The following is a 21,103-nucleotide window of genomic DNA, read 5'->3' as shown; positions in this document are numbered from 1 at the left end:
GTCTCCTCTACCCTGTCTCCTCTACCCCTGTCTCCTCTACCCTGTCTCCTCTCCCCCTGTCTCCCTCTACTCCCTGTCTCCCTCTACCCTCCTGTCTCCTCTACCCCCCTGTCTCCTCTACCCCTGTCTCCTCTCCCCCTGTCTCCTCTACCCCTGTCTCCTCTACCCCCTGTCTCCTCTACCCCTGTCTCCTCTACCCCCTGACTCCTCTACCCCCTGTCTCCTCTACCCCCCTGTCCCCTCTACCCCCACCCCCTGTCTCCTCTACTCCCTGTCTCCTCTACCCCCTGTCTCCTCTACCCCCCTGTCTCCTCTACCCCCTGTCTCCTCTACCCCCTGTCTCCTCTACTCCCCTGTCTCCTCACCCCCTGTCTCCTCTCCCCCTGTCTCCTCTACCCCCTGACTCCTCTACCCCCTGTCTCCTCTACCCCCTGTCTCCTCTACCCCCTGTCTCCTCTCCCCCTGTCTCCTCTCCCCCTGTCTCCTCTACCCCCCTGTCTCCTCTACCCCCTGTCTCCTCTACCCCTGCCTCCCTACCCCCCTGTTTCCTCTACTCCCTGTCTCCTCTACCCCTGTCTCCTCTACCCCCTGTCTCCTCTACCCCCTGTCTCCTCTACTCCCCTGTCTCCTCTACTCCCCTGTCTCCTCTACCCCCTGTCTCCTCTACCCCTGTCTCCTCTACTCCCCTGTCTCCTCTCCCCCTGTCTCCTCTACCCCCTGTCTCCTCTACCCCTGTCTCCTCTACTCCCTGTCTCCTCTACCCCCTGTCTCCTCTACCCCCTGACTCCTCTACCCCCTGTCTCCTCTACCCCCTGTCTCCTCTACCCCCTGTCTCCTCTACCCCCTGTCTCCCCCTACCCCCTGTCTCCTTTACCCCCTGTCTCCTCTACCCCCTGTCTCCTCTACCCCCTGTCTCCTCTACCCCCTGTCTCCTCTACCCCCTGTCTCCCCCTACCCCCTGTCTCCTCTACCCCCCGTCTCCTCTACCCCCGTCTCCTCTACCCCTGTCTCCTCTACCCCCTGTCTCCTCTACCCCCGTCTCCTCTACCCCCTGCCTCCTCTACCCCCTGCCTCCTCTACCCCCTGTCTCCTCTACCCCCTGTCTCCTTTACCCCCTGTCTCCTCTACCCCCTGTCTCCCTCTACCCCCTGTCTCCTCTACCCCCCTGTCTCCTCTACCCCTGTCTCCTCTACCCCCTGTCTCCTCTCCCCCTGTCTCCCTCTACCCCCCTGTCTCCCTCTACTCCCCCTGTCTCCTCTACCCCTGTCTCCCTCTACCCCTGTCTCCTCTACCCCCTGTCTCCTCTACCCCCTGTCTCCTCTACCCCCCTGTCTCCCCTACTCCCCCTGTCTCCTCTACCCCCTGTCTCCTCTACCCCCCTGTCCCCTCTACCCCTGTCTCCCTCTACCCCCTGTCTCCTCTACCCCCTGTCTCCTCTACCCCCTGTCTCCTCTACCCCCTGTCTCCTCTACCCCCTGTCTCCTCTACCCCCTGTCTCCACTACCCCCTGTCTCCTCTACCCCCTGTCCCCTCTACTCCCTGTCCCCTCTACCCCCGTCCTGTCTTCCCCTCTGCACCCCCCTCTACCCCCTTTCTCCTCTACCCCCTGTCTCCTCTACCCCCTGTCTCCCCCTCTACCCTCCTGACCCCTCTACCCCCTGTCTCCTCTACCCCCTGTCCCCTCTACCCCCTGTCTCCTCTACCCCCTGTCTCTACCCCTGTCTCCTCTACCCCCTGTCTCCTCTACCCTGTCTCCTCTACCCTGTCTCCTCTACCCCTGTCTCCCTCTACCCCTGTCTCCCCTACCCCCCTGTCTCCTCTACCCCTGTCTCCTCTACCCCCTGTCTCCTCTACCCCTGTCTCCTCTACCCCCTGTCTCCTCTACTCCCCCTGTCTCCTCTACCCCCTGTCTCCCTCTACCCCCCTGTCTCCTCTACCCCTGTCTCCTCTACCCCCTGTCTCCTCTACCCTGTCTCCTCTACCCCCTGTCTCCTCTACCCCTGTCTCCTCTACCCCCTGTCTCCCTCTACCCTGTCTCCTCTACCCCCTGTCTCCTCTACCCCCTGTCTCCTCTACCCTATCTCCCTCTACCCCCTGTCTCCTCTACCCCCTGTCTCCTCTACTCCCCCTGTCTCCTCTACCCCCTGTCTCCTCTACCCCCTGTCTCCTCTACCCCCTGTCTCCTCTACCCCCCTGTCTCCTCTACCCCCCTGTCTCCTCTACCCCCTGTCTCCTCTACCCCCTGTCTCCTCTACCCCCTGTCTCCTCTACCCTGTCTCCTCTACCCCCCTGTCTCCTCTACTCCCTATCTCCCTCTACCCCCTGTCTCCCTCTACCCCCTGTCTCCTCTACCCCTGTCTCCACTACCTCCTGTCTCCTCTACCCCCTGTCTCCTCTACCCCCTGTCTCCTCTACCCCCTGTCTCCTCTACCCTGTCTCCTCTACCCCTGTCTCCTCTACTCCCTATCTCCCTCTACCCCCTGTCTCCACACCCCCTGTCTCCTCTACCCTGTCTCCTCTACCCCCTGTCTCCTCTACTCCCTATCTCCCTCTACCCCCTGTCTCCTCTACCCCCTGTCTCCTCTACCCCCTGTCTCCCCCTACCCCCTGTCTCCTCTACCCCCTGTCTCCTCTACCCCCTGTCTCCTCTACCCCCTGTCTCCTCTACCCCCTGTCTCCTCTACCCCCTGTCTCCTCTACCCCCTGTCTCCTCTACCCCCTGTCCCCTCTACCCCTGTCTCCTCTACCCCCTGTCTCCTCTACCCCCTGTCTCCTCTACCCCTGTCTCCCCCTACCCCTGTCTCCTTTACCCCCCGTCTCCTCTACCTCCTGTCTCCTCTATCCCCTGTCTCCTCCCCCCTGTCTCCTCTACCCCCTGTCTCCTCTACCCCCTGTCTCCTCTACCCCCTGTCTCCTCTACCCCCTGTCTCCTCTACCCCCTGTCTCCTCTACCCCCTGTCTCCTCTACCCCCTGTCTCCTCTACCCCCTGTCTCCTCTACCCCCTGTCTCCTCTACCCCCCTGTCTCCTCTACCCCTGTCTCCCTCTACCTCCTGTCTCCTCTACCCCCTGTCTCCCTCTACCCCCTGTCTCCTCTACCCCCTGTCTCCTCTACCCCCTGTCCCCTCTACTCCCTGTCCCCTCTACCCCGTCCTGTCTTCCCCTCTGCACCCCTCTACCCTCCTGTCCCCTCTACCCCTGTCTCCTCTACCCCCTGACCCCCTCTACCCCCCTTTCTCCTCTACCTCCTGTCTCCTCTACCCCCTGTCTCCTCTGACCCCTCTACCCTCCTGTCCCCTCTACCTCCTGTCTCCTCTACCCCCTGTCTCCTCTACCCCTGTCTCCTCTGACCCCCTCTACCCTCCTGTCTCCTCTACCCCCTGTCTCCTCTACCCTGTCTCCTCTACCCTGTCTCCTCTACCCCCTGTCTCCCTCTACCCCCTGTCTCCTCTACCCCCCTGTCTCCTCTACCCCCTGTCTCCTCTACCCCCTGTCTCCTCTACCCCCTGTCTCCTCTACCCCCCTGTCTCCTCTACTCCCCCCTGTCTCCTCTACCCCCCTGTCTCCCTCTACCTCCTGTCTCCTCTACCCCCTGTCTCCTCTACCCCCTGTCTCCTCTACCCCCTGTCTCCTCTACCCCCTGTCCCCTCTACTCCCTGTCCCCTCTACCCCCGTCCTGTCTTCCCCTCTGCACCCCCTCTACCCTCCTGTCCCCTCTACCCCCTGTCTCCTCTACCCCCTGACCCCCTCTACCCCCCTTTCTCCTCTACCTCCTGTCTCCTCTACCCCTGTCTCCTCTGACCCCCTCTACCCTCCTGTCCCCTCTACCCCCTGTCTCCTCTACCCCCTGTCTCCTCTACCCCTGTCTCCTCTGACCCCCTCTACCCTCCTGTCTCCTCTACCCCCTGTCTCCTCTACCCTACTGTCTCCTCTACCCCCTGTCTCCTCTACCCCCTGTCTCCTCTACCCCATTTCAACTAAGAAACAAGCTGAGCCAGCTGTTATTGCCATGCTGCTCAGATTAACACTAATACGAGAGAGAGAGCTGGTCCAGCAGAGAAGCTATATTTGGCAGCAGAGCCCTCCCCTCCCCTCACAACCAAGCATCACTGTTGCTATGGGACTAGGGCACTTCATATTGTGTATCTGGATCCAAACACAAACCAGATGCCAACCCTGTGCTCTCTCTCTGCAGGACCACACTATTAAACCTTAGGTAACAACATGTTACAGTAGTCATTACTATTAAGAACACACAGCTGTGATCAAGAGAAGATACATGATAAATGTATGATCAATGCCCATGTCTGTTTATCCCCCCCATCACACAAACACGTGGTGTGAATGGACCTGTAATGCAATGTTGTTCTCTGAAGCATTCAGATACCCTTATTAGCGACCGACCGTGCATTCATTACCGGTAGTATTATCCGTTTGATAATCACATCCAGTGATTGGCTCACCTGTGAAGAGGTCTTGTGATGGAGAGTACGTGCCCAGCAGCGAGGCGAGAGATGAGACCTGCCGCTTCCTAGAGACGAGACTGGGGGGGATCAGAGGGAGGAACCGGGAGAGGAACCGGGAGAGGGCGACAGCGGAGCAGAGATGTCGGAGACGGAGACGACAGACACAAACAAGCAGTAATGAACAGATGGCTCGTGGATGCGCATAGAGAGGTTGCTATGGGCGTTGCTGTAGCTCGTCTGCTGAAACGCGAGGTGTTGTTGATGATGAGATGAGGATGAGCAGTCCGTTTTGTCGTGATGGTGCAAATATATCATCCGATGAAAATTATTTCCGATAGCGAGGATCCACTTTGCAGATTAGTGCGAAGAATATCAGGGAAATAACAAATAACAGGGCTGGGGATGGAAGATGGTTTGCTTGCAGAGCGGAGAGAGACCGTCACATTGGATCCGTGCGTGGCTTTGACGTAGCGAGTCACCACGCTGCTCGTGCTGATGCTGCAGTTGCTAGGGCGCGTGGTGCAGACGATCTCCACCAACCAAGGCGCGCGTGTGCGGGGCGGTGCATAGACCTACCGTATAAATACCAATGCGGTGGTTTCCAAGCGGACTGGGGCTGCATTTCAGATGATCTACCCACCGGTCTATATGGTTTTAACAGTGAGCGAACCGATTATTTTCAGTTACAGAAATCAAATAGACTTCGAGGCAGCTGTCAGCAACACACAATATACTGTATATAGTCCATGAGCCAGGGGTCGGCCAGGCTCACTTGGGGTGACGATGTCTCATAGTGATTGTTTTGAAGCCTAGAAGTTGGGAAATGTGTGATAGCAGTGCAGCAATGGGAGAATGTGTGTGATAACGCTTCCTGTTATCCATCCATCCCATCCATCTTTCCCACTGGGATTTTACCTTGATACATTTTAAATCAAGTTTGACCAGTGGTTCTGAAAGGTCATGAAATTACCTTTCAAATGATATATAATATAACCAACTTTGAAAGCACCAGCTACAATGAGCCTATTGTTTAAAAATCGCCCATATTGTGCCATTGACATTAGAATGTTGGAAGGTTAACCATAGAATCCCATGTAATGGGGCAGCTATGTTTTTGGATTGTAACTTCCGTGATAGAGGCACCAAATTGCACAAACACAGCTAGAACAGGGTTTAAAAAATATTTGCAGATACAGAACCATCACAGAATTCATGCATTAATGCCGAGTAGCACTCACCTCTGTCATCATGAAGTGCTTTGAGAGACTAGTCAAGGATCATATCACCTCTACCTTACCTGTCACCCTAGACCCACTTCAATTTGCTTACCGCCCCAATAGATCCACAGACGATGCAATCGCCATCACACTGCCCTATCCCATCTGGACAAAAGGAATACCTATGTAAGAATGCTGTTCATTGACTATAGCTCAGCATTCAACACCATAGTACCCTCCAAACTCATCATTAAGCTCGAGGCCCTGGGTCTGAACCCTGCCCTGTGCAACTGGGTCCTGGACTTCCTGACGGGCCGCCCCCAGGTGGTGAAGGTAGGAAACAACGTCTCCACTTCGCTGATCCCCAACACTGGGGCCCTACAAGGGTGCGTGCTCAGCCCCCTCCTGTACTCCCTGTTCACCCATGACTGCGTAGCCAAGCACGCCTCCAACTCAATCATCAAGTTTGCAGACGACACAACAGTAGTAGGCCTGATTACCAACAATGACGAGACAGTCTACAGGGAGGAGGTGAGGGCTCTGGGAGTGTGGTGTCAGGAAAATAACCTCTCACTCAACATCAACAAAACAAAGTAGATGATCGTGGACTTCAGGAAACAGCAGAGGGTGCACCCCCCTATCCACATCAACGGGACCGCAGTGGAGAAGGTGGAAAGCTTCAAGTTCCTTGGCGTACACATCACCGACAAACTGAAATGGTTCAGCCACGCAGACAGTGTGGTGAAGAAGGCGCAACAGAGCCTCTTCAACCTCAGGAAGCTGAAGAAATTCGGCTTAGCACCTAAAACCCTCACAAACTTTTACAGATGCATCCTGTCGGGCTGTATCACCGCCTTGTACGGCAACTGCACCGCCCGCAACCGCAGGGCTCTCCAGAGGGTGGTGCGGTCTGCACAACGCATCACTGGGGGCAAACGACCTGCCCTCCAGGACACCTACAGCACCCGATGTCACAGGAAGGCCAAAAAGATAATCAAGGAGCCACTGCCCGAGCCACTGCCTGTTCACCCCACTATCATCCAGAAGGCGAGGTCAGTACAGGTGCATCAAAGCTGGGACCGAGAGAATGAAAAACAGCTTCTATCTCAAGGCCATCAGACTGTTAAATAGCCATCACTAGCACATTAGAGGTTGCTGCTGCCTATTGAAATCACTGGCCACTTTAAGAAATTGAACAATAGTCACTTTAATAATGTTTACATATCTTGCACTACTCATCTCATATGTATATACTGCATTCTATTCTATAATATTCTACTGTATCTTAGTCCATGCCGCTCTGTCATTGCTTGTCCATATATGTATATATTCTTAAATCCCATTCCTTACTAGTTTTGTGTGTATTGGGTATATGTTGTGAAATTGTTAGATATTACTGCACTGTCGGAGCTAGAAGCACAAGCATTTCGCTACACCCGCTATAAAATCTGCTAAACACGTGTATGTGACAAATAACATTTGATTTGATTTGATGTGCTAGTTGGAACTAGTTAGAATTAACTGAAGTTATTTTGTAGAGCTTCTTATTTGTTGACTCTGATGCTTCCCAAGTGGGAAACTCGGGATCACTGGATATCTTTATCTATATATTTCCGGATATCTGACATTTTATTAGACATAAGGAGGAGACAGACATGCTCCAGATACGCATGTCCATAATTTCATACTGATTACAAAGGGAAACCCGGAGTACAAAGGGAAACCAAGCTACGAGCTGTCCACTGAGGCGAGCCTACCAGCTAAATACCGTCTATGCTTGCTTCGAGGCTAGCAACACTGAACCATGCATGAGAGCACCAGCTGTTCCGGATGACTGTGTGCTCATGCTCTCTGTAGCCGATGTGAGTAAGACCTTTAAACAGGTTAACATTCACAAGGCCACTGGGCCAGACGGATTACCAGGTCGCGTACTCAGAGCATGTGCTGACCAGCAGGCAAGTGTCTTCACTGACATTTTCAACCTCTCCCTGATGCATTCTGTAATACCTACATGTTTCAAGCAGACCACCATAGTCCCTGTGCTCAAGAACATAGGGCTGTTGTGGTGACCGTATTACCTCCACACTGGCGGTCACGAGTCATGAAGGCAGTCAAATTCCACGTGACCGTTTAGTCACGGTAATTAGGCTTCTCCAAGCTCTGATGCTGCTGCTGGTCATTAGTAGCCTACCAAACTTGCTAACTGCCTGGTACTCAGCACTCTATTGTCCCTCTAATCACTCTGACATCAATGGAAATGTAATCGAAAATCTAATCAAACACTTCATTTCTATAGGCTATGCAATGGCCTGTTTCGAGACAGGTGCATGATAATGGTCCATTCTAAATCAAAACAAATTTCACACATATATTATTTTGTATATGTAAAGACAAGATTAAATCAAGAATAGTCTGATGGGTGACAATATTAGCCTATCACTTGTGAATGATATATTATCACTTGTGAATGATGCCCAGTGTAAGGCAAGAAACAAAGCCTTTTACATTTACATTTAAGTCATTTAGCAGACGCTCTTATCCAGAGCGACTTACAGGAGCAATTAGGGTTAAGTGCCTTGCTCAAGGGCACATCGACAGATTTTTCACCTAGTCGGCTCAGGGATTAGAACCAGAGACCTTTCGGTTACTGGCACAACGCTCTTAACCACTAAGCTACCTGCCTTTTCTGTGTGACTTTTTCTAATCATAGTCGCACACCTGATGTAGCCTAGCCCATAGGCCTATATGTTTTGATATGGTTTGTATCACAACTAAAGTGGCCAAATAACTTCTTAGAATTAAGCACATTAATCTCATTTACAAAGGGGTGTAGAGGCTAACTGGCATACATAAGCAGCGCGTGAGTTTCAAGTTTGGGGAAGATCATTTTCACCATAAAAATGCACCTTTATAATAAAAGCGTTACATTCATAATTTCATTTGCGGTAATGGAAGAGTCCCTAGAGCCAGGGCGTGACATGGTGTTTTCCCGCTAAGGGAACATTCGGGCTTATAGCCTACTGCCATGTGTGCATTGCTGCGCTTACAGTGAGGGAAAAAAGTATTTGATCCCCTGCTGATTTTGTACGTTTGCCTACTGACAAAGAAATTATCAGTCTATAATTTTAATGGTAGGTTTATTTGAACAGTGAGAGACAGAATAACAACAAAAAATTCCAGAAAAACGCATGTCAAAAATGTTATAAATTGATTTGCATTTTAATGAGGGAAATAAGTATTTGACCCCCTCTCAATCAGAAAGATTTCTGGCTCCCAGGTGTCTTTTATACAGGTAACGAGCTGAGATTAGGAGCACACTCTTAAAAGGGAGTGCTCCTAATCTCAGTTTGTTACCTGTATAAAAGACACCTGTCCACAGAAGCAATCAATCAATCAGATTCCAAACTCTCCACCATGGCCAAGACAAAGAGCTCTCCAAGGATGTCAGGGACAAGATTGTAGACCTACACAATAATAATAATAAATAATATGCCATTTAGCAGACGCTTTTATCCAAAGCGACTTACAGTCATGCGTGCATACATTTTTGAGGCTGGAATGGGCTGGAATGGGCTACAAGACCATCGCCAAGCAGCTTGGTGAGAAGGTGACAACAGTTGGTGCGATTATTCGCAAATGGAAGAAACACAAAAGAACTGTCAATCTCCCTCGGCCTGGGGCTCCATGCAAGATCTCACCTTGTGGAGTTGCAATGATCATGAGAACGGTGAGGAATCAGCCCAGAACTACACGGGAGGATCTTGTCAATGATCTCAAGGCAGCTGGGACCATAGTCACCAAGAAAACAATTGGTAACACACTACGCCGTGAAGGACTGAAATCCTGCAGCGCCCGCAAACTCCCCCTGCTCAAGAAAGCACATATACAGGCCCGTCTGAAGTTTCCCATTGAACATCTGAATGATTCAGAGGAGAACTGGGTGAAAGTGTTGTGGTCAGATGAGACCAAAATTGAGCTCTTTGGCATCAACTCAACTCGCCGTGTTTGGAGGAGGAGGAATGCTGCCTATGACCCCAAGAACACCATCCCCACCGTCAAACATGGAGGTGGAAACATTATGCTTTGGGGGTGTTTTTCTGCTAAGGGGACAGGACAACTTCACCGCATCAAAGGGACGATGGACGGGGCCATGTACCGTCAAATCTTGGGTGAGAACCTCCTTCCCTCAACCAGGGCATTGAAAATGGGTCGTGGATGGGTATTCTAGCATGACAATGACCCAAAACACACGGCCAAGGCAACAAAGGAGTGGCTCAAGAAGAAGCACATTAAGGTCCTGGAGTGGCCTAGCCAGTCTCCAGACCTTAATCCCATAGAAAATCTGTGGAGGGAGCTGAAGGTTCGAGTTGCCAAACGTCAGCCTCGAAACCTTAATGACTTGGAGAAGATCTGCAAAGAGGAGTGGGACAAAATCCTTCCTGAGATGTGTGCAAACCTGGTGGCCAACTACAAGAAACGTCTGACCTCTGTGATTGCCAACAAGGGTTTTGCCACCAAGTACTAAGTCATGTTTTGCAGAGGGGTCAAATACTTATTTCCCTCATTAAAATGCAAATCAATTTATAATATTTTTGACATGCGTTTTTTTCTGGATTTTTTTTTTGTTATTCTGTCTCTCAGTATTCAAATAAACCTACCATTAAAATTATAAACTGATCATGTCTTTGTCAGTGGGCAAACGTACAAAATCAGCAGGGGATCAAATACTTTTTTCCCTCACTGTATAATGTGAAGAAATAGCCTGGTAGTTTCTCAACATTTTCAGCTAAACGTTCTGATCTGTTGCGTCAGCCTCATTGCGTAAAAAAGGTTTTTTGATGCTAGTGGTTGTATTAATTTGAGATCTATCGCATCCCACAACTGTCCCAGACTATGTTTGGAAAATTTATATATACAGTTGAAGTCGTACGTTTACATACACCTTAGCCAAATACATTTAAACTCAGTTTTTCACAATTCCTGATATTTAATCCTAGTAAAAATTCCCTGTCTTAGGTCAGTTAGGATCACCATGTCACGCCCTGGCTCTGGGGACTCTTATAAATATATATGTTGAGCCAGGGTGTGTAGGGTCTATGTTTTGTGTTCTATGTTCAGTTTCTAGTTCATTGTGTTTCTATGTTGGCCGGGGTGGTTCTCAATCAGAGGCAACGAGAATCAGCTGTTGCTTGTTGTCTCTGATTGGGAACCATACTTAGGCAGCCTTTTGTGCACTTGTCTTTTGTGAGATCTTGTTCCGTGTTGGTTTGTGTGTATGACCGAGGACTTCACGTTTCGTTTTGTTGTTTTGTGTATTTGAAAGTACTGAAATAAAAGATGTTGATTTCCCGCTGCGCCTTGGTCTGCTTCGCATGACGATCGTGACACACCACTTTATTTTAAGAATGTGAAATGTCAGAATAATAGTAGAGAGAATGATTTATTTCAGCTTTTATTTCTTTCATCACATTCCCAGTGAGTCAGAAGTTTACATACACTCAATTAGTATTTGGTAGCATTGCCTTTAAATTGTTTAACTTGGGTCAAACGTTTCGGGTAGCCTTCCACAAGTTTCCCACAATAAATTGGGTGAATTTTGGCCCATTCCTCCTGACAGAGCTGGTGTAACTGAGTCAGGTTTGTAGGCCTCCTTGCTCGCACACGCTTTTTCAGCTCTGCCCACAAATCTTCTATAGGATTGAGGTCAGGGCTTTGTGATGGCCACTCCAATACCTTGACTTTGTTGTCCTTAAGACATTTTGCCACAACTTTGGAAGTATGCTTGGGGTCATTGTCCATTTGGAAGACCCATTTGTGACCAAGCTTTAACTTCCTGACTGATGTCTTGAGATGTTGCTTCAATATATCCACATAATTTTCCTTCCTCATGATGCCATCTATTTTGTGAAGTGCACCAGTCCCTCCTGCAGCAAAGCACCCCCACAGCATGATGCTGCCACCCCCGTGCTTCACGGTTTGGATAGTGTTCTTCGGCTTGCAAGCAGCGCCCTTTTTCCTCCAAACATAACGATGGTCATTATGGCCAAACAGTTCTATTTTTGTTTCATCAGACCAGAGGACATTTCTCCAAAAAGTACGATCTTTGTCCCCATATGCAGTTGCAAACCGTAGTCTGGCTTTTTTATGGCGGTTTTGGAGCAGTGGCTTCTTCCTTGATGAGCGGCCTTTCAGGTTATGTCTATGGCCTCCTGTAGCTCAGTTGGTAGAGCATGGCGCTTGCAACGCCAGGGTTGTGGGTTCGATTCCCACGGGGGGCCAGTATGAAAAATGTATGCACTCACTAACTGTAAGTCGCTCTGGATAAGAGCGTATGCTAAATGACTAAAATGTAAATGTAAAATGTCGATATAAGACTTTTACTGTGGATATAGATACTTTTATTATTTTGTACCTGTTTCCTCCAGCATCTTCACAAGGTCCTTTGCTGTTGTTCTGGGATTGATTTGCACTTTTCGCACCAAAGTACGTTAATCTCTAGGAGACAGAACACGTCTCCTTCCTGAGTGGTATGACGGCTGTGTGGTCCCACAGTGTTTATACTAGCGTACTATTGTTTGTACAGATGAACGTGGTACCTTCATGCATTTGGAAATTGTTCCCAAGGATGAACCAGACTTGTGAAGGTCTACAATTTTTTTCTGAGGTCTTGGCTGATTTCTTTTCATTTTCCCATGATGTCAAGCAAAGAGGCACTGAGTTTGAAGGTAGGCCTTGAAATACATCCACAGGTACTCCTCCAATTGACTCAAATGATGTCAATTAGCCTATCAGAAGCTTCTAAAGCCATGACATCATTTTCTGGAATTTTCCAAGCTGTTTAAAGGCACAGTCAACTTAGTGTATGTAAACTTCTGACCCACTGGAATTGTGATACAGTGAATTATAAGTGAAATAATCTGTCTGTAAACAATTGTTGGAAAACTTACTTGTGTCATGCACAAAGTAGATGTCCTTACTGACTTGCCAAAACTATAGTTTGTTAACAATACATTTGTGTAGTGGTTGAAAAATGAGTTTTAATGACTCCAACCTAAGTGTATGTAAACTTCCGACTTCAACTGTAGGTACTCCTAGTTATGTTTGGAGGAAAAAGGGCGAGGCTTGCAAACCGAAGAACACCATCCCAACCGTGAAGCACGGGGGTGGCAGCATCATGCTGTGGGGGTGCTTTGCTGCAGGAGGGACTGGTGCACTTCACAAAATAGATGGCATCACGAGGAAGGAAAAGTATGTGGATATATTGAAGCAACATCTCAAGACATCAGTCAGGAAGTTAAAGCTTGGTTGCAAATGGGTCCCGAGCGCCGATGACGTGGATGTCGATTAAGGGAAAGGAGATACCTAATAATAATAATAATATAATAATAATAATATGCCATTTAGCAGACGCTTTTATCCAAAGCGACTTACAGTCATGCATGCATACATTTTTGTGTATGGGTGGTCCCGGGGCTCGAACCCACTACCTTGGCGTTTCAAGCGCCGTGCTCTACCAGTTGAGCTACAGAGGACCTAACAGGGGAAGGAAAGGGAAGGAGAACCTAATCATCTTCTAACAGGGGAAGGGAAGGGAAGGAGAACCTAATCATCTTCTAACAGGGGAAGGGAAGGGAAAGGAGATACCTAATCATCTTCTAACAGGGGAAGGGAAGGGAAGGAGAACCTAATCATCTTCTAACAGGGGAAGGGAAGGAGAACCTAATCATCTTCTAACAGGGGAAGGGAAGGGAAAGGAGATACCTAATCATCTTCTAACAGGGGAAGGGAAGGGAAAGGTGAACCTAATCATCTTCTAACAGGGGAAGGGAAGGGAAAGGAGATACCTAATCATCTTCTAACAGGGGAAGGGAAGGGAAAGGAGATACCTAATCATCTTCTAACAGGGGAAGGGAAGGGAAAGGAGATACCTAATCATCTTCTAACAGGGGAAGGGAAGGGAAAGGAGATACCTAATCATCTTCTAACAGGGGAAGGGAAGGGAAAGGAGATACCTAATCATCTTCTAACAGGGGAAGTGAAGGGAAAGGAGAACCTAATCATCTTCTAACAGGGGAAGGGAAGGGAAAGGAGAACCTAATCATCTTCTAACAGGGGAAGGGAAGGGAAAGGAGATACCTAATCATCTTCTAACAGGGGAAGGGAAGGGAAAGGAGAACCTAAACATCTTCTAACAGGGGAAGGGAAGGGAAAGGAGAACCTAATCATCTTCTAACAGGGGAAGGGAAGGGAAAGGAGAACCTAATCATCTTCTAACAGGGGAAGGGAAGGGAAAGGAGATACCTAATCATCTTCTAACAGGGGAAGGGAAGGGAAAGGAGAACCTAATCATCTTCTAACAGGGGAAGGGAAGGGAAAGGAGATACCTAATCATCTTCTAACAGGGGAAGGGAAGGGAAAGGAGAACCTAATCATCTTCTAACAGGGGAAGGGAAGGGAAAGGAGAACCTAATCATCTTCTAACAGGGGAAGGGAAGGGAAAGGAGAACCTAATCATCTTCTAACAGGGGAAGGGAAGGGAAAGGAGAACCTAATCATCTTCTAACAGGGGAAGGGAAGGGAAAGGAGAACCTAATCATCTTCTAACAGGGGAAGGGAAGGGAAAGGAGAACCTAATCATCTTCTAACAGGGGAAGGGAAGGGAAAGGAGAACCTAATCATCTTCTAACAGGGGAAGGGAAGGGAAAGGAGAACCTAATCATCTTCTAACAGGGGAAGGGAAGGGAAAGGAGAACCTAATCATCTTCTAACAGGGGAAGGGAAGGGAAAGGAGAACCTAATCATCTTCTAACAGGGGAAGGGAAGGGAAAGGAGAACCTAATCATCTTCTAACAGGGGAAGGGAAAGGAGAACCTAATCATCTTCTAACAGGGGAAGGGAAGGGAAAGGAGAACCTAATCATCTTCTAACAGGGGAAGGGAAGGGAAAGGAGATACCTAATCATCTTCTAACAGGGGAAGGGAAGGGAAAGGAGAACCTAATCATCTTCTAACAGGGGAAGGGAAGGGAAAGGAGAACCTAATCATCTTCTAACAGGGGAAGGGAAAGGAGAACCTAATCATCTTCTAACAGGGGAAGGGAAGGGAAAGGAGAACCTAATCATCTTCTAACAGGGGAAGGGAAGGGAAAGGAGATACCTAATCATCTTCTAACAGGGGAAGGGAAGGGAAAGGAGAACCTAATCATCTTCTAACAGGGGAAGGGAAGGGAAAGGAGATACCTAATCATCTTCTAACATGGGAAGGGAAGGGAAAGGAGAACCTAATCATCTTCTAACAGGGGAAGGGAAAGGAGAACCTAATCATCTTCTAACAGGGGAAGGGAAGGGAAAGGAGAACCTAATCATCTTCTAACAGGGGAAGGGAAGGGAAAGGAGAACCTAATCATCTTCTAACAGGGGAAGGGAAGGGAAAGGAGAACCTAATCATCTTCTAACAGGGGAAGGGAAAGGAGAACCTAATCATCTTCTAACAGGGGAAGGGAAGGGAAAGGAGAACCTAATCATCTTCTAACAGGGGAAGGGAAGGGAAAGGAGATACCTAATCATCTTCTAACAGGGGAAGGGAAGGGAAAGGAGAACCTAATCAGTTGCACAACTGAATGCATTCAACTGAAATGTGTCTTCCGCATTTAAGGTGCGGGGGGCTGCCTTAATCGACATCCACGTCATCGGCGCTCGGGAAGCAGTTATTGTTTGCGGCTAACTGCCTTGCTCAAGGGCAGAACGGCAGATTTTTCCATCTTGCAAGCTCTTAACCGCTAGGTTACGTGGTGCGGGGACACACAGCAGCAGAGTGACGTCCACACCATTCGGTTTGTCCTTCTCCTTTTGCACAACCAGGTATGGAGAATCTTTATAAAATGCATAGATAGCAAGTGGCATTTTGATTAATCAGTTCTGGTGTCAGATTCTAGCTGACCACCATTTGCTAATTGGCTCATTAAAGATGTAGTTTAAGAAGAAAATACATGCAATAAAGTTGTGAGTTCTTAATAACCACACTACTGTGCTTTTATACATTTATTACCTAACCCTTACCACATCACTGTGATTTTATACATTTATTACCTAACCCTTACCACATCACTGTGCTTTTATACATTTATTACCTAACCCTGAGTTCTTAATAACTACACTACTGTGCTTTTATACATTTATTACCTAACCCTAACCACACCACTGTGCTATTATACATTTATTACCTAACCCTTAACACATCACTGTGCTTTTATACATTTATTACCTAACCCTGAGTTCTTAATAACTACACCACTTTGCTTTTATACATTTATTACCTAACCCTAACCACATCGCTGTGCTTTTATACATGTATTACCTAACCCTGAGTTCTTAATAACTACACTACTGTGTTTTTATACATTTATTACCTAACCCTAACCACACCACTGTGCTTTTATACATTTATTACCTAACCCTGAGTTCTTAATAACTACACTACTGTGCTTTTACACATTTATTACCTAACCCTAACCCTGACCCTAACCGTAACTACACCACTGTGCTTTTATACATTTATTACCTAACCCTAACCCTGACCACACCACTGTGCTTTTATACATGTATTACCATTTATTACCTAACCCTGAGTTCTTAATAACTATACTACTGTGCTTTTATACATTTATTACTTAACCCTAACCACACCACTGTGCGTTTATACATTTATTACCTAACCCTAACCACACCACTGTGCTTTTATACATTTATTACCTAACCCTAACCATTTTACATTTACATTTTTTTAGTCATTTAGCAGACGCTCTTATCCAGAGCGACTTACAGTTAGTGCATACATTATTTTGTTTTTCTAACCCTAACCCTAACCACACCACTGTGCTTTTATACATTTATTACCTAACCCTAACCGTAACTACACCACTGTGCTTTTATACATGTATTACCTAACCCTAACCCAAAATTCTTAATAACTAAACCACTGTGCTTTTATACATTTATTACCTAACCCTAACCCTGAGTTCTTAATAACTACACCACTGTGCTTTTATTCATGTATTACCTAACCCTAACCCTAACCCTGAGTTCTTAATAACTACACTACTGTGCATTTATTACCTAACCTTAACCGTAACTACACCACTGTGCTTTTATTCATTTATTACCATTTATTACCTAACCCTAACCACACCACTGTGCTTTTACAAATGTATTACCTAACCCTGATTTCTTAATAACTACACTACTGTGCTTTTATACATTTATTACCTAACCCTAACCCTGACCCTAACCGTAAATACACCACTGTGCTTCTATACATTTATTACCTAACCCTTACCACATCACTGTGATTTTATACATTTATTACCTAACCCTTACCACATCACTGTGCTTTTATACATTTATTACCTAACCCTGAGTTCTTAATAACTACACCACTGTGCTTTTATAAATTTATTACCTAACCCTAACCCTGAGTTCTTAACTTAACTACACCACTGTGCTTTTATAAATGTATTACCTAACCCTAACCCTGAGTTCTTAATAACTACACCACTGTGCTTTTATACATGTATTACCTAACCCTAAGTTCTTAATAACAACCCCACTGTGCTTTTATACATTTATTACCTAACCCTAACCCTGAGTTCTTAATAACTACACCACTGTGCTTTTATACATTTATTACCTAACCCTAACCCTGAGTTCTTAATAACTACACCACTGTGCTTTTATACATTTATTACCTAACCCTAACCCTAACCCTGAGTTCTTAATAACTACACCACTGTGCTTTTATACATTTATTACCTAACCCTAACCCTGAGTTCTTAATAACTACACCACTGTGCTTTTATACATTTATTACCTAACCCTAACCCTGAGTTCTTAATAACTACACCACTGTGCTTTTATACATTTATTACCTAACCCTAACCCTGAGTTCTTAATAACTACACCACTGTGCTTTTATACATTTATTACCTAACCCTAACCCTAAGTTCTTAATAACTACACCACTGTGCTTTTATACATTTATTACCTAACCCTAACCCTGAGTTCTTAATAACTACACCACTGTGCTTTTATACATTTATTACCTAACCCTAACCCTGAGTTCTTAATAACTACACCACTGTGCTTTTATACATTTATTACCTAACCCTAACCCTAACCCTGAGTTCTTAATAACTACACCACTGTGCTTTTATACATTTATTACCTAACCCTAACCCTGAGTTCTTAATAACTACACCACTGTGCTTTTATACATTTATTACCTAACCCTAACCCTAACCCTGAGTTCTTAATAACTACACCACTGTGCTTTTATACATTTATTACCTAACCCTGACCCTGAGTTCTTAATAACTACACCACTGTGCTTTTATACATTTATTACCTAACCCTAACCCTAAGTTCTTAATAACTACACCACTGTGCTTTTATACATTTATTACCTAACCCTAACCCTGAGTTCTTAATAACTACACCACTGTGCTTTTATACATTTATTACCTAACCCTAACCCTGAGTTCTTAATAACTACACCACTGTGCTTTTATACATTTATTACCTAACCCTAACCCTAACCCTGAGTTCTTAATAACTACACCACTGTGCTTTTATACATTTATTACCTAACCCTAACCCTGAGTTCTTAATAACTACACCACTGTGCTTTTATACATTTATTACCTAACCCTAACCCTAACCCTGAGTTCTTAATAACTACACCACTGTGCTTTTATACATTTATTACCTAACCCTAACCCTGAGTTCTTAATAACTACACCACTGTGCCTTTATTCATTTTTTTGATTTTTATTGTTTTGTGTCAAACCTGTAGTGTTCATCAGGATAACATAGCAGAGGTCAGAGTTAACCCTAACAGAGCAGAGGTCAGAGTTAACCCCAACATAGCAGAGGTCAGAGTTAACCCCAACAGAGCAGAGGTCAGAGTTAACCCCAACAGAGCAGAGGTCAGAGTTAACCCCAACAGAGCAGAGGTCAGAGTTAACCCCAACATAGCAGAGGTCAGAGTTAACCCCAACAGAGCAGAGGTCAGAGTTAACCCCAACAGAGCAGAGGTCAGAGTTAACCCCAACAGAGCAGAGGTCAGAGTTAACCCCAACATAGCAGAGGTCAGAGTTAACCCCAACATAGCAGAGGTCAGAGTTAACCCCAACAGAGCAGAGGTCAGAGTTAACCCCAACAGAGCAGAGGTCAGAGTTAACCCTAACAGAGCAGAGGTCAGAGTTAACCCCAACATAGCAGAGGTCAGAGTTAACCCCAACATAGCAGAGGTCAGAGTTAACCCTAACAGAGCAGAGGTCAGAGTTAACCCCAACAGAGCAGAGGTCAGAGTTAACCCCAACATAGCAGAGGTCAGAGTTAACCCAACAGAGCAGAGGTCAGAGTTAACCCCAACAGAGCAGAGGTCAGAGTTAACCCCAACAGAGCAGAGGTCAGAGTTAACCCCAACAGAGCAGAGGTCAGAGTTAACCCCAACAGAGCAGAGGTCAGAGTTAACCCCAACAGAGCAGAGGTCAGAGTTAACCCCAACATAGCAGAGGTCAGAGTTAACCCTAACAGAGCAGAGGTCAGAGTTAACCCCAACATAGCAGAGGTCAGAGTTAACCCCAACAGAGCAGAGGTCAGAGTTAACCCCAACAGAGCAGAGGTCAGAGTTAACCCCAACAGAGCAGAGGTCAGAGTTAACCCCAACAGAGCAGAGGTCAGAGTTAACCCCAACATAGCAGAGGTCAGAGTTAACCCCAACAGAGCAGAGGTCAGAGTTAACCCCAACAGAGCAGAGGTCAGAGTTAACCCCAACAGAGCAGAGGTCAGAGTTAACCCCAACATAGCAGAGGTCAGAGTTAACCCCAACAGAGCAGAGGTCAGAGTTAACCCCAACAGAGCAGAGGTCAGAGTTAACCCCAACAGAGCAGAGGTCAGAGTTAACCCCAACAGAGCAGAGGTCAGAGTTAACCCCAACAGAGCATATGTCAGTTTTTTTTGTTGCAATACACATACATATATTTCTCATATAAATGACAGATACCAAAACAGAAAGCTAATTTGATCCTCTCTGAAGCAGCACTGAAACAGACAGTCCCCTGCATGGTCTAGACCCACTGCACACTGCATCCACTTGCTTACATGTAGCTGCAATACGCAGACACACACACACACACACACTCGCAAACGCACACACACGTCGCACACACACAAGAACACATCCACAGTCCACATGGTAAAGATTCACAAGACAGGGTAAACGGTTCCAGCATGCTTCAGAAGGTTAGCTTTAAAAGACCGAGTTGAATTCCAAGCAGACAGAATTGTGGGAATCTGAGTTTCTCTGTTGAAAGACAGTTCACAGTGAGGTGTTGTTGTTGCTGTTTGTCCGTTTCTGAACAGATGCATCCTGCTTCTCTTGATGTAATCCCAGAACCCCAGTGTTCTCTGGTGATTGTAGTCCCAAAACCCTAGTGTTCTCTGGTGATTGTAGTCCCAAAACCCCAGTGTTCTCTGGTGATTGTAGTCCCAGAACCCCAGTGTTCTCTGGTGATTGAAGTCCCAAAACCCCAGTGTTCTCTGGTGATTGTAGTCCCAAAACCCCAGTGTTCTCTGGTGATTGTAGTCCCAGAACCCCAGTGTTCTCTGGTGATTGTAGTCCCAAAACCCCAGTGTTCTCTGGTGATTGTAGTCCCAGAACCCCAGTGTTCACTTGTGATTTCAGTCCCAGAACCCCAGTGTTCTCTGGTGATTTCAGTCTCAGAACCCCAGTGTTCTCTGGTGATTTCAGTCCCAGAATCCTAGTATTCTCTGGTGATTGTAGTCCTCCCAGTCCTGTCTGGTGATTGTAGTCCCCCCAGTCCTGTCTGGCGATTGTAGTCCCAGTCCTGTCTGGTGATTGTAGTCCCAGTCCTGTCTAGTGATTGTAGTCCCCCAGTCCTGTCTGGTGATTGTAGTCCCCCAGTCCTGTCTGGTGATTGTAGTCCCCCCAGTCCTGTCTGGCGATTGTAGTCCCCCCCAGTCCTGTCTGGTGATTGTAGTCCCAGTCCTGTCTGGTGATTGTAGTCCCAGTACTGTCTGGTGATTGTAGTCCCCCAGTCCTGTCTGGTGATTGTAGTCCCCCCAGTCCTGTCTGGTGATTGTAGTCCCCCCAGTCCTGTCTGGCGATTGTAGTCCCCCCCAGTCCTGTCTGGTGATTGTAGTCCCAGTCCTGTCTGGTGATTGTAGTCCCAGTCCTGTCTGGTGATTGTAGTCCCAGTCCTGTCTGGTGATTGTAGTCCCAGTCCTGTCTGGTGATTGTAGTCCCCCAGTCCTGTCTGGTGATTGTAGTCCCCCAGTCCTGTCTGGTGATTGTAGTCCCAGTCCTGTCTGGTGATTGTAGTCCCCCAGTCCTGTCTGGTGATT

At 47.2% G+C, this 21,103-nt stretch overlaps 1 protein-coding gene across 1 annotated transcript in view; it reads right to left on the bottom strand.

Moving 5' to 3' along the window:
- The window catches only part of fam117ba (family with sequence similarity 117 member Ba), an 83,932-nt gene extending 78,220 nt beyond the window's left edge, over window positions 1-5,712 (bottom strand). Inside the window, exons 1-2 of the mRNA XM_045216313.1 lie at window positions 5,704-5,712; window positions 4,463-4,679 (exon numbers count right to left, since the gene is read on the bottom strand). Of these exons, the coding sequence (XP_045072248.1) occupies window positions 4,463-4,679; window positions 5,704-5,712 (226 nt within the window). The remainder of the gene's footprint in view (window positions 1-4,462; window positions 4,680-5,703) is intronic.
- Between the last annotated feature and the right edge of the window lie 15,391 nt (window positions 5,713-21,103).

This window comes from Coregonus clupeaformis, unplaced genomic scaffold (assembly GCF_020615455.1).
Source record: "Coregonus clupeaformis isolate EN_2021a unplaced genomic scaffold, ASM2061545v1 scaf0675, whole genome shotgun sequence".
Lineage (NCBI taxonomy): Eukaryota > Metazoa > Chordata > Actinopteri > Salmoniformes > Salmonidae > Coregonus > Coregonus clupeaformis.
Note: the sequence above shows the minus strand (reverse complement) of the source record. Positions and strands in the feature narration are given on the sequence as shown.